Here is a 13,949-nt window from a genome sequence, read left to right as displayed (position 1 = left end):
ATCCCAAAGACGTATCGTTATCTTTGGCTGCTTTCAGTGATGCCGGTATTTGGTTAGACTCTTTCTCTCCGATTGTTCTGAGTTATTTTCATTAGTTACTTCCTCCAAACCATCAACATGTCTATTAGACCCCATTCCTACCAGGCTGCTCAAGGAAGCCCTACCATTAATTAATGCTTCAATCTTAAATATGATCAATCTATCTTTATTAGTTGGCTATGTACCACAGGCTTTTAAGGTAGCAGTAATTAAACCATTACTTAAAAAGCCATCACTTGACCCAGCTATCTTAGCTAATTATAGGCCAATCTCCAACCTTCCTTTTCTCTCAAAAATTCTTGAAAGGGTAGTTGTAAAACAGCTAACTGATCATCTGCAGAGGAATGGTCTATTTGAAGAGTTTCAGTCAGGTTTTAGAATTCATCATAGTACAGAAACAGCATTAGTGAAGGTTACAAATGATCTTCTTATGGCCTCAGACAGTGGACTCATTTCTGTGCTTGTTCTGTTAGAACTCAGTGCTGCTTTTGATACTGTTGACCATAAAATTTTATTACAGAAATTAGAGCATGCCACAGGTATTAAAGGCACTGCGCTGCGGTGGTTTGAATCATTTATCTAATAGATTACAATTTGTTCATGTAACTGGGGAATCTTCTTCACAGACTAAGGTTAATTATGGAGTTCCACAAGGTTCTGTGCTAGGACCAATTTTATTCACTTTATACATGTTTCCCTTAGGCAGTATTATTAGACGGCATTGCTTAAATTTTCATTGTTACGCAGATGATACCCAGCTTTATCTATCCATGAAGCCAGAGGACACACACCAATTAGCTAAACTGCAGGATTGTCTTACAGACATAAAGACATGGATGACCTCTAATTTCCTGCTTTTAAACTCAGATAAAACTGAAGTTATTGTACTTGGCCCCACAAATCTTAGAAACATGGTGTCTAACCAGATCCTTAGTCTGGATGGCATTACCCTGATCTTTAGTAATACTGTGAGAAATCTTGGAGTCATTTTTGATCAGGATATGTCATTCAATGCGCATATTAAACAAATATGTAGGACTGCTTTTTTGCATTTGCGCAATATCTCTAAAATTAGAAAGGTCTTGTCTCAGAGTGATGCTGAAAAACTAATTCATGCATTTATTTCCTCTAGGCTGGACTATTGTAATTCATTATTATCAGGTTGTCCTAAAAGTTCCCTGAAAAGCCTTCAGTTAATTCAAAATGCTGCAGCTAGAGTACTGACAAGGACTGGAAGGAGAGAGCATATCTCACCCATATTGGCCTCTCTTCATTGGCTTCCTGTTAATTCTAGAATAGAATTTAAAATTCTTCTTCTTACTTATAAGGTTTTGAATAATCAGGTCCCATCTTATCTTAGGGACCTCATAGTACCATATCACCCCAATAGAGCGCTTCGCTCTCAGACTGCAGGCTTACTTGTAGTTCCTAGGGTTTGTAAGAGTAGAATGGGAGGCAGAGCCTTCAGCTTTCAGGCTCCTCTCCTGTGGAACCAGCTCCCAATTCAGATCAGGGAGACAGACACCCTCTCTACTTTTAAGATTAGGCTTAAAACTTTCCTTTTTGTTAAAGCTTATAGTTATGGCTGGATCAGGTGACCCTGAACCATCCCTTAGTTATGCTGCTATAGACATAGACTGCTGGGGGGTTCCCATGATGCACTGAGTGTTTCTTTCTCTTTTTGCTCTGTATGCACCACTCTGCATTTAATCATTAGTGATTGATCTCTGCTCCCCTCCACAGCATGTCTTTTTCCTGGTTCTCTCCCTCAGCCCCAACCAGTCCCAGCAGAAGACTGCCCCTCCCTGAGCCTGGTTCTGCTGGAGGTTTCTTCCTGTTAAAAGGGAGTTTTTTCCTTCCCACTGTTGCCAAGTGCTTGCTCACAGGGGGTCGTTTTGACCGTTGGGGTTTTTCCGTAATTATTGTATGGCCTTGCCTTACAATATAAAGCGCCTTGGGGCAACTGTTTGTTGTGATTTGGCGCTATATAAATAAAATTGATTTTGATTTGAAATCCCAGCCTGATCAGAAAATCACCAAGGGTCCTTGGGCAATGTCCTGGTGTGTAGTCAGCGCCTTGTATGGCAGCACCCTGACATCGGGGTCAATGTGAGGCATTATTGTAAAGCACTTTGAGCGTCTGATGCAGATGGAAACACGGTATATAAATGCAGTCCATTTACCATTTAAATTAATACTATCTAACTTGAGCACTTTAAATAAGCACATTTTCAGAAATTCTGCCTGGCCATGAATAATACCAAGAGCACAAAAAGTTGAAGAAAAAAAAATGAGCCCCATCACTTTAGACATGTCAGAAACATTGTCTAACAACCAGAAAATTGCTGATGGAAAGAAACTCACCTTAGGTTTGACACTGCTGAGCAGCCTCAGCTTCTGTTTCTGTTCCTCAAATTGCCTCCTTTTCCTGTCCTCCTCCAGCATCTTCTGCTGTTGCTCCAGACGCTTTCTTAAATGCACAAAGTCAGATACAGTTTAGCCCTTGTGCAGAAAGTCAAGTAAATAATATTCTTGACAAGACTGGGAAAAAACAATTCAGACAAATGTAGGTTTCCACAAGCATTACCGCCAAGAGCTGCTGGAGGACATCCATTAAAGTACTAGCTAAAGAACTGCACCTGCTTCCTTTTGGACATTTTTTGTAATGTAACTGCAAGAAACATCTAGAGGTCTCAAGGTGAAATTGTCTGAAGTTTGGCCCTTCTAGGTAAGGCCATTTGAACATTTAGAGAGAAAAAAATACCTGGGATATCCTGAACCAATCCAAAGTATAAATACCCAGACAAATCTGGGATTGTATGATGGGTTATACTTTGTTACATCATTTTGTTTTTATTTTGCATGCATGCAGAAATAAGTAACTACACACACATATTCAAGACAAATGTGAACACAGAACCATGAGATTATGACAAAGAGGTCTTACTGGTGCTCTTCAGCCATTTGTTTCTGCATGTCTGCAGTGTATTGAGGTCCAGCAGGCCTCATACCCATAAACTGTGGCCGTCCTAAAAACTGCATCCCAGGGGTCTGCATGCCGATAGCCATCCCACCCTGTTAGCCACAACATACACATGAAAAGCAAGATAGAAGTGTCACTGCATTTCAAGCTGCCACCTTCCACTATAAATTACTTGAATATTACCCCAAAGGAGGCAGAAACTAACAATAATTGTGTGAACCACCTTGAGGCAACTTTTTTGTGGTTTGGTACTATATAAATGAAATAAATTAATTTAAAAAATCATTAATTCATTCATTGCTTGCTCTCAGCCAGATGAATGCAATGAAATTTCAGATGTGAACTACTTCTACAGCAAAAATGTAGATGAGTGTGTCAGTGATACCCGATGATACCTATGAAGGGTTGTACAAACTGGAACAGCCTTCCAACAACTATACGAGACAGTCCCACCCTGAGTGCTTTTAAAAATTAGCTTAAAGAATGGCTCAAAAACAATCAAACCTGTCAACACAGGTGAGATGTATTGTATATAATTTAATATATTGCATTTATTGTAATTATTGTTTGTTGTGTGTCTGAGGACTACAGATGGAAAGTAGCTTTTAGCTAAATCTGTCATATTTACACTATGGCATGAAAATGTACAAAATGTTCATTAATGTGCATTGTCATCAAATAAACAATAAGGAAACGAAAGAAAAAAAGAAAGTGAATCCATCACAGCCAGCTTTTGTGGACAAGAACTCGAAAACCAATAAATAATATCATCTTGTATGTGTCCAACTTAAAAGGGCAGATGATGAGGACAAACTATTTAACAGCTAGGAAACACTGATGCACCAAATCAAATTAAAAGGCAACTTTGTTAAGGCTATGTAATAACCCACCTTCATGTGGGGTAACAACTTTACCTAGCAATTACAGGGAAAATCTTGATGATACCCGCTATGCCACCAATTCTGAGACGAAATATACAACAAATGGGAAAGTAACCTGCAGTTAAATGTTTGCTAGAACATGTGAATGGGGATCAGTGCTGCAGATGAGTTAGCGTATAATCAATAAACACATCACTTGCTGTGCTGCACTCTGCTGAACAACTTCCGCTGGATGGTTCAGGAATGTTCATATCAAATTATGAATTCCATATTTAAGTCAGTCAGCACAGGGTCCCTAGGTGTACTACCATGTATGTTGCTTGTTTAAAGCAACATACAAGGGGCAACTGAGAAGTTTTGAGCCAGACCCAGAAAACGTAGGGTGTAGTTTTTCATCTTTAGCATTCTGAGAAACCAACATTTCTCAACATTGGATCCACTGAGTCTAAACGTCACACATTTGAGAAATACTGGTTTCTCAGAATGCAAAAGATGGAGAAACATACCTTACTTTTCCTGAGTCAGGCTCAAAAGCGTCTCAATCGCCCTTCACATACACAGATGACAAAATTATTAGCCTCCCTATGAAATTTTATGTTTTCTTCCAAATTTTCCCAAGCCCATTTTTAACAGAGCAAGAAAATTTCAACACAGCTTTTCTAAACATCCTACCTTTATTCTGGATGCCTTACATCGTTTTACTTTGCATACAGAAAGAAAATTCACCCCCTTAAGAACTGACATTTTTTTGTTGAGCCATAGTACAAACCACTGATGTGCAATAATGTGCTTTAACTTTGTAATGCTCAAAGCTTTTAAAATCAAGCTAAAACTGGACAACATCTGGACAAGAATGCATTCTGCATATATGCTGGATATTAAGATAAATGTGTTTTTTTTTTTGTCTTAATTATGAAAACATAATCAACATCATCAAAGTAAAATGTTCAAGAAAGTAATAATTAACCCACAAATCAAGCTCATGAATAAAATGGAACTGGATTTTCCTCTTATATCAACCAAAATTTTCACCAGGTTTTACCAAAAAACAGTTTTCTCCTTTTGAGGTAATCCAGCTAACAGGCAGAGAGGACAACTTTAACCTCTTTAGCAGAGGTAATGACAAACAAAAACTCAGCTGAACACGTTATTCTAAACTTTAGGTTCCAACAAGGGAGGTAGTGGCGTAACAGATTGCAAGTTGGACTGGGACGCCAGCGATTCGGGTTCGCTTCCTGATTGCAGCCATGCTCCCGGCTGGCACTCTTAACATCGGTGCTGGGGAGGAGGGAGAGACACGTGCCGTGGGCCCTTCTGGAAACACATTTCGTGCTTTCGTTGGTTACCCACATTAAATATGATCCTCTAACATCTCAAACTCACCTGCATAGGCATAGCTCCAGGTGGCATTTGGCCACCAAAGTTCATTCCCATCATCCCTTGCATGTTAGGCTGCATGACTTGAACCATCGGGAAGCCCTGCTGTTGCTGTTGCTGCTGCATGGGTACCATACCTAAAACAAACAGAACATTAAACACACAGTTATAATAAGACCATGATCAACTGTACAAAAAGGAAAGAATCTTGTAGTTGATTACTGTCTGGAGCCTGAGAGATTATCCAATCAAAAGTAAACAGAGGACAAACGAAGTAATGCTGGATTTTGGATAAAAGCCTTCTGAGTCAACACAAGATCCCGTAATATAAATCTACTTTCAAGACTGTTCAGCAGCAACCAAATCTGGTTTATCTGGTGACTACTGTGACAGCTTGGAACAAAAAATGAGAGGTGAAAAAAGGAACACTGCACATTTGTCTTCACAGACGCTGGGTACACCGACAGCCAGCTCATGCTGGAGACTGCTGATGATTCACCACATTAAAGCTCAACTGGATTCTATAAATGTCTTGTTTATGCTGTTGAGGCTGCACAAATGCTAATTTTTTGCTGACTAAAATGACACTGAAAAAAAAGTTGGCTATCCGATACATTTCTGAAGATTTCATACTCAGCGTCAGAATATGATGTGAAATCAAAATAGAGAATTCATGGTATGAGCTAAAATATGATCCCATGGTGCTGACAATTTCCACCTAATGTCACAAATATATTGTATTTTAAATGCAATGACCATCAACAAAAAAAAAGCCTCACAATATCAGCCACTATTTTTCCATCTGTTCCATCATTTTCCATGTGTTCATCATCATTTAATGGAAACATGCACACTCATATTAAAAAAACAACCCCACAATCTCAAAAGGAGAAAACAGCTTTTGTGCACCATATTTAGCTGAAGGTGAATGACCTCTGCCAGCTGTTGACCTGTTTGTATAGGATATGTCCAAAAGCGGACAGTTAGATTTCAATACAGTGTTGTGGTGAAACGGTCCCTGGATCAGGAAAGAAGACAAATCACAAGAAACCTGATGTTTTCATTTATTTTAATCTTGTTTTAATGCTGGGCTAGCACTACCTATTAGCCACATAGGTAAATGCTAAGAGAAATGCCATGTGCCCAAAAGAATTTGGCTGCCTTTATCGTTTAATCACAGTGATTAGGAGGCATTTTGTGGTCATATGAAGTACACACCAGTTGCAGTTATCAATCAATCAATCAATCAATTTTATTTATATAGTGCCAAATCACAACAAACAGTTGCCCCAAGGCGCTTTATATTGTAAGGCAAGGCCATACAATAATTACGTAAAAACCCCAACGGTCAAAACGACCCCCTGTGAGCAAGCACTTGGCAACAGTGGGAAGGAAAAACTCCCTTTTAACAGGAAGAAACCTCCAGCAGAACCAGGCTCAGGGAGGGGCAGTCTTCTGCCGGGACTGGTTATGGGGATAGCTTTGTCATTAAATATGTGATGATACCTGACTGTGGTATGTGACTTTGCTGTTGTGTCAATTTCAGATACAACATGTGGCTCAAGGACACCATTTGTGGCTAAAGTGCATAATAATTTAGCCAGACTGGCTAAGCATTACAACATCACAGCACTAGCCCAGTAATTACGTAATACAAAATTAGTTTGCCTCTGTTTAAAGCTAAGTTAAAAACGTACTTGTTCAGGGCAGCTTTTTGCACATAATTGCTTTGACACTTTGTCTATTTTATTCTATTTGGATGCTCTTATTATGCTTTTGTGTGTGTTTTTCGTACTGTTCTTTTTATTTTATCTTTAGTTGGTGCTATTGGAAAGCACTTTGGTTCAGTGAAAACTGTTGTAAAGTGCTATAGAAATAAAACTTGCTTGATTGATTGATTGTATCAAAATAAATCCATAACACATTTTCTAGGCAATATAGCTGACAATTTAATTGCTGTCAATACATCTTTTCAGCACTAGACTAAGGTTTTGTTTTCTTTTTTTACAGAAGTACAAAATAAAAGAAATGGGAAAAAACTAATAAAACCCTACAAAGCGCTGAAAATACTTTCAAAGGGTGGATTCCAAGATCCAACGTTTTCATAACAATCAACAGCATGCAATTTACTCACTGATATAACAAACAATAAAAAAAATTGAATAAATATGAAGCAGTTGGCTAAAGAATGACTCACCTTGTGGTGGTCCCAAGCCCCCTCCAACCGAATACATAAAACTAAATAAGAAGAAAAACAAAGTTTATTAGCCATAAACACAGGACTTGTCAGTCAGATACACAAGGTCAGCCTTAAATTTTCTATATGAAATTGTGACTTGAGAACCATCACACAGTCAAATACTTTAAGTATTTGGACAGCGATGGAATTTCTGCAATTTTGCCTCTGGTGTCCAAGCAGTTAGTGCGTTTGTTTCCAGTGCAGAAGGTTCACGGTTCAAACCCTACCCCTGCCCATTCTCCATGTAATGTGAAGTTGTGTCAGGAAGGGCATCCAGCGTAAAACTTGTGCCAATTCAACATGCAAATCCACCTCGGATTTTCTGTGGCGTCCCCGAGTGGAAAAACAAGGGAGAAGCTGAAAGGGACTTAAACTGCTACAATGGAGCTGAAATAAAAACAGTCAAGACATGCTTGTAGATTCCTGTTGTTTAACTTTAATTCAAGGGGTTCATCGGTACAATCACCAAGCTACAAATTCCAGTCCATTTTACTAGGACTAATCTTCACCTCCTGGCTGTCTTGTCAACCATCCGTCAGTGTGAACACTGACATAAGGTTGCTTAGCAACAACATTACTGTCGCTGCATGGATTGACAATTCTTCATTCTGATTTTGTTCTACTCTATGAGCATGGCCATGGCAGATGGTGACCCTACTGTGTCTGGTCTGTCTGAGGTTTCTTCCTATAATAATAACAATAAAAAATTAAAAAAAATTAAAAAAGATTTTCTCCTGACTACTGTTGCCAGCATGCTTGCTTATTGGTGGGCAAGATTTAAACGGTGCTCGGGTGTCGTGCTTTGAGACAACTTATTTTGTGATTTGACACTGTACAAATGAACTGTACTGAATCAATGACAAACTGTCAGAGTTATGTATTTTGTTGATTAACCAAATAATATTTTCAGATCTTACCTTTAAATTTACAACATTTAACCAGAAGATAAAGTCACCAGTGACAAATATTTGAACGTTTCAGGCAATGTTCTACTCACATCTGCTCTGCCAAACTTTTGCAGCTTAAAAAGCTTTGATAGGAACAGTAACACTGCTGTCACACATTCTGCAAAAATAACAGGTCATCATGGCTGAGCAGATTAAGAGGAAAGATGATCAGCAGCGATAGCAGCTGTAGAAACAAGGCCAACCAATGGCTCATGAAAGGGTCTTAATCAAACAGTTTTATTAAACCATTCTGAAAATTGGTGAGACAGACTCTTAATTAAAGTAGGACAGCAAATAACAGCTTTCACTGTTAAATTATCTGAGATAATTTTGAATAATGTGATTTACTAAGGGCCCCTTCACAAATAGTATGAATGTGGTTGAATTGTGCATGAAGCATGAATCGTATGCAATACATGTAAAATAGCTGCCTCCAACTCCTCGTACACCTGTCTCTACAACTGCGCACACCAGCGGCCCTGTGAGAGTGCCCTGTGAGAGCCCATTCGATCCCTCTCACAGCAGGTGTCAACCAAATTCTAGGTGATACATACGAACATCTAACACCGCTCGCATGGCACTTAGAAAATGTGTGGCCATTCGCGCTATTAGCATGAAAACAGTTATCAGACGATTATTTTCGGGCTGGTGGTGAAATTTGTCTTAGTGCCCCCATGACTGTGAAGTTGCCAAAATACGCATGTGGAGTGCCAAAGTTCGGCTCCCCCCACAACACGTGTGCGTGTGTTTCTCGCGCTACCCCCTCTTCCCCCCCAACACGTGCATGCATGTGTTTCGCACGACCCCCCGCAGGTGAGGCACCTCTCATCTGATCACAGAGTGACACCTTGGTCTGTGTGCTGAACGGACAGGGGCGTGGCTGGCTGTCAACAGCTGTTGAGAAATTTCTGATCCTGGATATCACAGCTGCAGAACACATACCGTGTTTTGATGGACACATGCGTGTGTGTGCTTTCTGTCCTCATGTGGAAGTATAAAATCATATATCGCTTTTGCGATGGGCTGGAAAAACGGGCCATCAGTTCATGTGGACACACACCAGGTAATCTGAATGTCAAGTCTGTCTGACAGGACACGTGTGTCCTGTGAGCAGCGCAGGACTATATACGACAAGCCAAATACGCCAATTTCAGTCATGTATCAGCAAAAATTCCCTGTAATAAACGCCGTTTGGTCAGTTATCGCAGTGCTTTTCTCTTTTTTAAAAAAATACTTTTATCTGCTTGTTGATTTCAGCCATCTCACGCTCCTGTTATAAGGCAGTGATTGTAGCGCAGTGGTAAAGTTTCCGTCCGGTAATCAGAGCTTTTGTAAATTGCAGGTTCAAATCCAGCAGGTTTGTTTACGCCTGCCCATAGGCTCGATGTTTTCGTGGTTCACTCATACAAGCTGTTCCGCCGTGATTTGCCCTGATTTGTACTTATTCATACTATGTGTGAAGGGGCCCTAAAGGAAGAAAGTAATAAGAAATACCACCTCACAATGTGTCAGTCTAGAGTAACTTCTTCAGCCATCTGGTGATAATAAATTGATAAATACAAACCATCCACACAGTCTTTACTAATGTAGCGCTATAATACAAAAATCTATAATGCAAAGGCTTTGGCAAAAAGTGCAGCTGCCAAAAGTCTCACAAATACTAGGAATCAGGAAGTAGGGGCCAACTGATTATGGCTGATTATTGGCATCAATATTCAGCATTTTTGAGGATATCAGTATTGGCCGTGCCGATATGACAGTTTATATTTGCAGTGCTGGCTGTAGGGACTCGCTGGTTACCAAGTTCTGCCTATAACACGTACATTTAAAAAAAAGAGAAAGATCACCAGTCAGCAACTTTAGTGTTCCATGAGGTCAGAGCACTATGTACGGCAGCTCTGTTGTGTCTATTGTGTCGGTAGCATGGCCTAAGCAGAGGGTCGCCCCATTGAGTCTGGTCTGCTTGAGGTTTCTTCCTCAAATCATCAGAGGGAGTTTTTCCCTTACCACTGTCACCTGTGTGTTTGTTCTAGGGGTTGGTAATCCAATCCAATCCACTTTATTTGTATAGCACATTTAAACAACAGAACAGTTTCCAAAGTGCTGCACATAAAAATGATTATACAAGCTATACAAGACAATAAACCAACTCAGATACTAATAAATGAACATAAAAACAATAAAACAATAAATAAATAAAACACTGGGCCAAAAGACAACAGAGGACCATACAACTCAAGCAGAGCTAAAAGCCAGAGAATAACAGTGGGTCTTCAGACGAGACTTAAAACACTCCACTGTGGGGGCTGTTCAAACGTGGAGAAGCAGAGCGTTCCAGAGTCTGGGCCCAGCCACAGAGAAGGCCCTGTTCCCCCTGGTCTTGAGTCTCGTCCTAGGCACCACAAGCTGGAGCTGGCCTCAGACCTCAGAGCACGCGCTGGGGAGTAGATTTGGAGGAGGTCTACAATGTATTGTGGGGCCAGTCTGTTTAAAGCTTTAAAAACAAATAATAAAATTTTAAAATCAATTGCCAGTGCAAAGACGCAAGAATAGGTGTAATATGTTCATGTTTTTTGCTCCCAGTTGAGAGGCATGCAGCAGCGTTCTGGACTAACTGCAATCTGTGAAGTGTATTTTGATTAATTCCAAGAAAGAGTGAATTGCAGTAGTCCAGGCATGAAGAAATAAAAGCATGCATGACGCGCTCCAAGTCTGAAAAGGATAAAATTGATTTAATTTTGGTTAAAAGACGAAGATGATAAAAGCTGGATTTAACAACCGCACTGACCTGCTTATCCAGTTTAAAATCAGAGTCCATAATGATGCCAAGGTTGGTGGCTGTGGGCTTCGTGTGTTGACTGAGAGGGCTCAGGTCTAATCGAGCTGTGGAACAGACACTGGGCCCAAACACAATCACCTCACCTTTGTTCTCATTTAAGCTAAGAAAATTTTGAGCCAACCAAGCCTTGACGTCTTTCAGGCACAGGGTGTCAGGGGGCTGCTAGAGTTCTTCTTAATAGGCAAGTAGATTTGAGTGTCATCTGCATAAAAATGATAAGATATGCCATGTTTTCTAAACACCTGACCTAGAGGGAGAAGGTACAGGGTAAAAAGAACAGGCCCAAGAATATAACCCTGGGGGACTCCACAGTTCAGAGGAACAGAGGACGAGGTGGACTCCCCCATCCTGACAGTAAACGAGCGGCCTGTAAGGTAAGAGTGGAACCAGTCCAAGGCTGTCCCCCTGACACCCACACAGTTCTCAAGAAGGGATAAAAGACTTGCATGGTCGACTGTGTCGAAGGCAGCAGTCAGGTCTAAAAGCACTAAAATGGCAGAGTCACCAGAATCAGTGATTAAAAGCAGGTCATTAAAAACCTTTAAAAATGCAGACTCAGTGCTGTGAAACGATTTATAACCTGACTGAAAACTGTCTAAAATGCTGTTTGTTTCTTGTTTCTTTTCTCAGTTGTGCAAGAACAGCTTTTTCCAAAATCTTTGAAATAAAAGGAAGCTTAGATATAGGCCTATAATTAGAAATAACTAGAGCTATCAAGACTCACTTTTTTTTTTTTTTTTAGAAGAGGCTCAACTACAGCCTGCTTGCAGAACGCAGGGACTTTTCCTGACATAAGGCTGCTGTTGACCAAAGCAACGACATCAGGGTTAAGGTAAGGTTAGACCTTACTTGTGTGAAGCACCTTGAGGCAACGTTGTTGTGATTTGGTGCTATATAATGAAAATAAATTGAAATTCAAAATACAGCACACAGCTGAAAGCAGCTGCACTGTGTTTTTGATGTCAGAATGGTTCATTTTCGCCGGCAGAATGGCAGGTGGAACACTTGTATTGACGAGCGCACACTTGCACGGTGTCCGTTTTGTCTCCTCGACACGGAGACAAAACTGAGTATTTTCAGATTATTTTATTGTTTTCTGGAACATGGGATACTGTCGGTGCGTGCAGACTGAGATCATATGAGCACATAAGGCACTGCAAGTCTTTTAACTTGCAGCGCAAAGCGGCTCGTTAAGCGCAAAGACTCGATCCATCAGCCACAATAACGGATTACAGCCAGAACTGTAACCTGGCACCAAAGCCCTGTGTGACAAATGGACTTTTCGTCAACCAGGACAGAAGGAATTAAATTATTTTCATATGTCATTATGTAAAGGTGGATAAGTTTAAAGATGATCTCACTGAAACGGACAGGTAAGACTATATTATTTAGTTCTTGTGTGAATGGTTTTAATAATACAATAACATGCTTATGAAGGGCGGTATGCATTTTCATAGGCCGGACGTCCTCGCCCGAGTTAGACAAGGGTGAAGACGGAGGGACTCAGAAAATGCATACCACATGACAAATGCATGTTATTTGCATTATTATCACTTACTGAGATACACAAAATGTGGAATCACGTCAACAATATTTCATGTCATTTCAAAAAGCACGACACCCAGCAAACGCGTACATAAAAAGTTGGCTCACTTTAACTTTTGTCGTGTAGGCTGGCGCACACTGCTCTCCAAATTCGCCAAGCTGGCTGCTTTGGCTGCTATTCATTGTCGTACTATCCATGATAAAATCCTCCGGAATATCCATATTGGGACCAACACACACTTCTCGCCTTTTCATCTTTTCCTCTGGGGACAGTTCTTGGGCTGCAAGCTATGATGTTATTTGTTTACGCACAGCGGGCGGGTATAGCCAGGTAGCGTCGACGTAAATCTATGCTACTGGCCTAGCAACACCTCGGTAAAGTGATAATAATGAATAATACCGTCTTACGCTACTAACGTCCAGTACTTTAAATGTATTCAAGAAGGAAACAATATTAATTTTAATAAAAATAGCTGATATTTCCCTCGTGACATTTTTTCAGATTTGAAACTGTTTCTAGGGGGAAAAAACAAATAAAAAAATCCACACTTCCTCATCACTTTTTTCTGATGTCAGATATTGTAAAACTATTTTTTAATCAGTTGATTACGACCAAAGAGCTGGCAAAAAAAAAAAACAGTTTATCACCTCCACCCATGCCGAAATCACCTGCATTATTGATTTTATTTTTTTTTTTTATAATCACAATTCTGTGTTCTGAACTCTGCCAATATCATCACTGCTGTCAGACTGAAGGTTTTCCTCCAAAGTTTATTGTCATCTAAATAAGGCTCAAAACCATAAGGCTGTCCCCCCACAGCTGCTTCAGAAACACATTCAGACTGGACTTAAAAAAAAAAAAAAAAAAAAGCTGCACACTAGGTGTCACCTACACTTTAAAGCTACTGTGTCAGTTCTGAAGAATGGAGCAAATGCTATGTCCTTCAAATACTAATGTGCTTTAATCATTAAACATTATTTAGGACTTACACATAACATAAAAAATCACATGAAGGATAAGAGAAATATTAAATATGCACCATATTTATGTTAAATTGCCTCAACCTGTGGCTCTTACAGTCAATTACAAAACAGTAAA

The 13,949-nt window shown here is 39.9% G+C and overlaps 1 protein-coding gene across 10 annotated transcripts in view; it reads right to left on the bottom strand.

The window, feature by feature from the left end:
• Nucleotides 1–13,949, bottom strand: part of synrg (synergin, gamma) — a 128,855-nt gene that overhangs the window by 108,451 nt on the left and 6,455 nt on the right. For all 10 annotated transcript variants that reach the window (XM_034169183.1, XM_034169185.1, XM_034169186.1 and 7 more), the window contains exons 2-5: nucleotides 7,478–7,518; nucleotides 5,287–5,417; nucleotides 2,987–3,114; nucleotides 2,404–2,509 (exon numbers count right to left, since the gene is read on the bottom strand). In XM_034169183.1, coding sequence (XP_034025074.1) covers nucleotides 2,404–2,509; nucleotides 2,987–3,114; nucleotides 5,287–5,417; nucleotides 7,478–7,518 — 406 coding nt within the window. The remainder of the gene's footprint in view (nucleotides 1–2,403; nucleotides 2,510–2,986; nucleotides 3,115–5,286; nucleotides 5,418–7,477; nucleotides 7,519–13,949) is intronic.

This window comes from Thalassophryne amazonica, chromosome 4 (assembly GCF_902500255.1).
Source record: "Thalassophryne amazonica chromosome 4, fThaAma1.1, whole genome shotgun sequence".
In the NCBI taxonomy this organism is placed as follows: domain Eukaryota; kingdom Metazoa; phylum Chordata; class Actinopteri; order Batrachoidiformes; family Batrachoididae; genus Thalassophryne; species Thalassophryne amazonica.
Note: the sequence above shows the minus strand (reverse complement) of the source record. Positions and strands in the feature narration are given on the sequence as shown.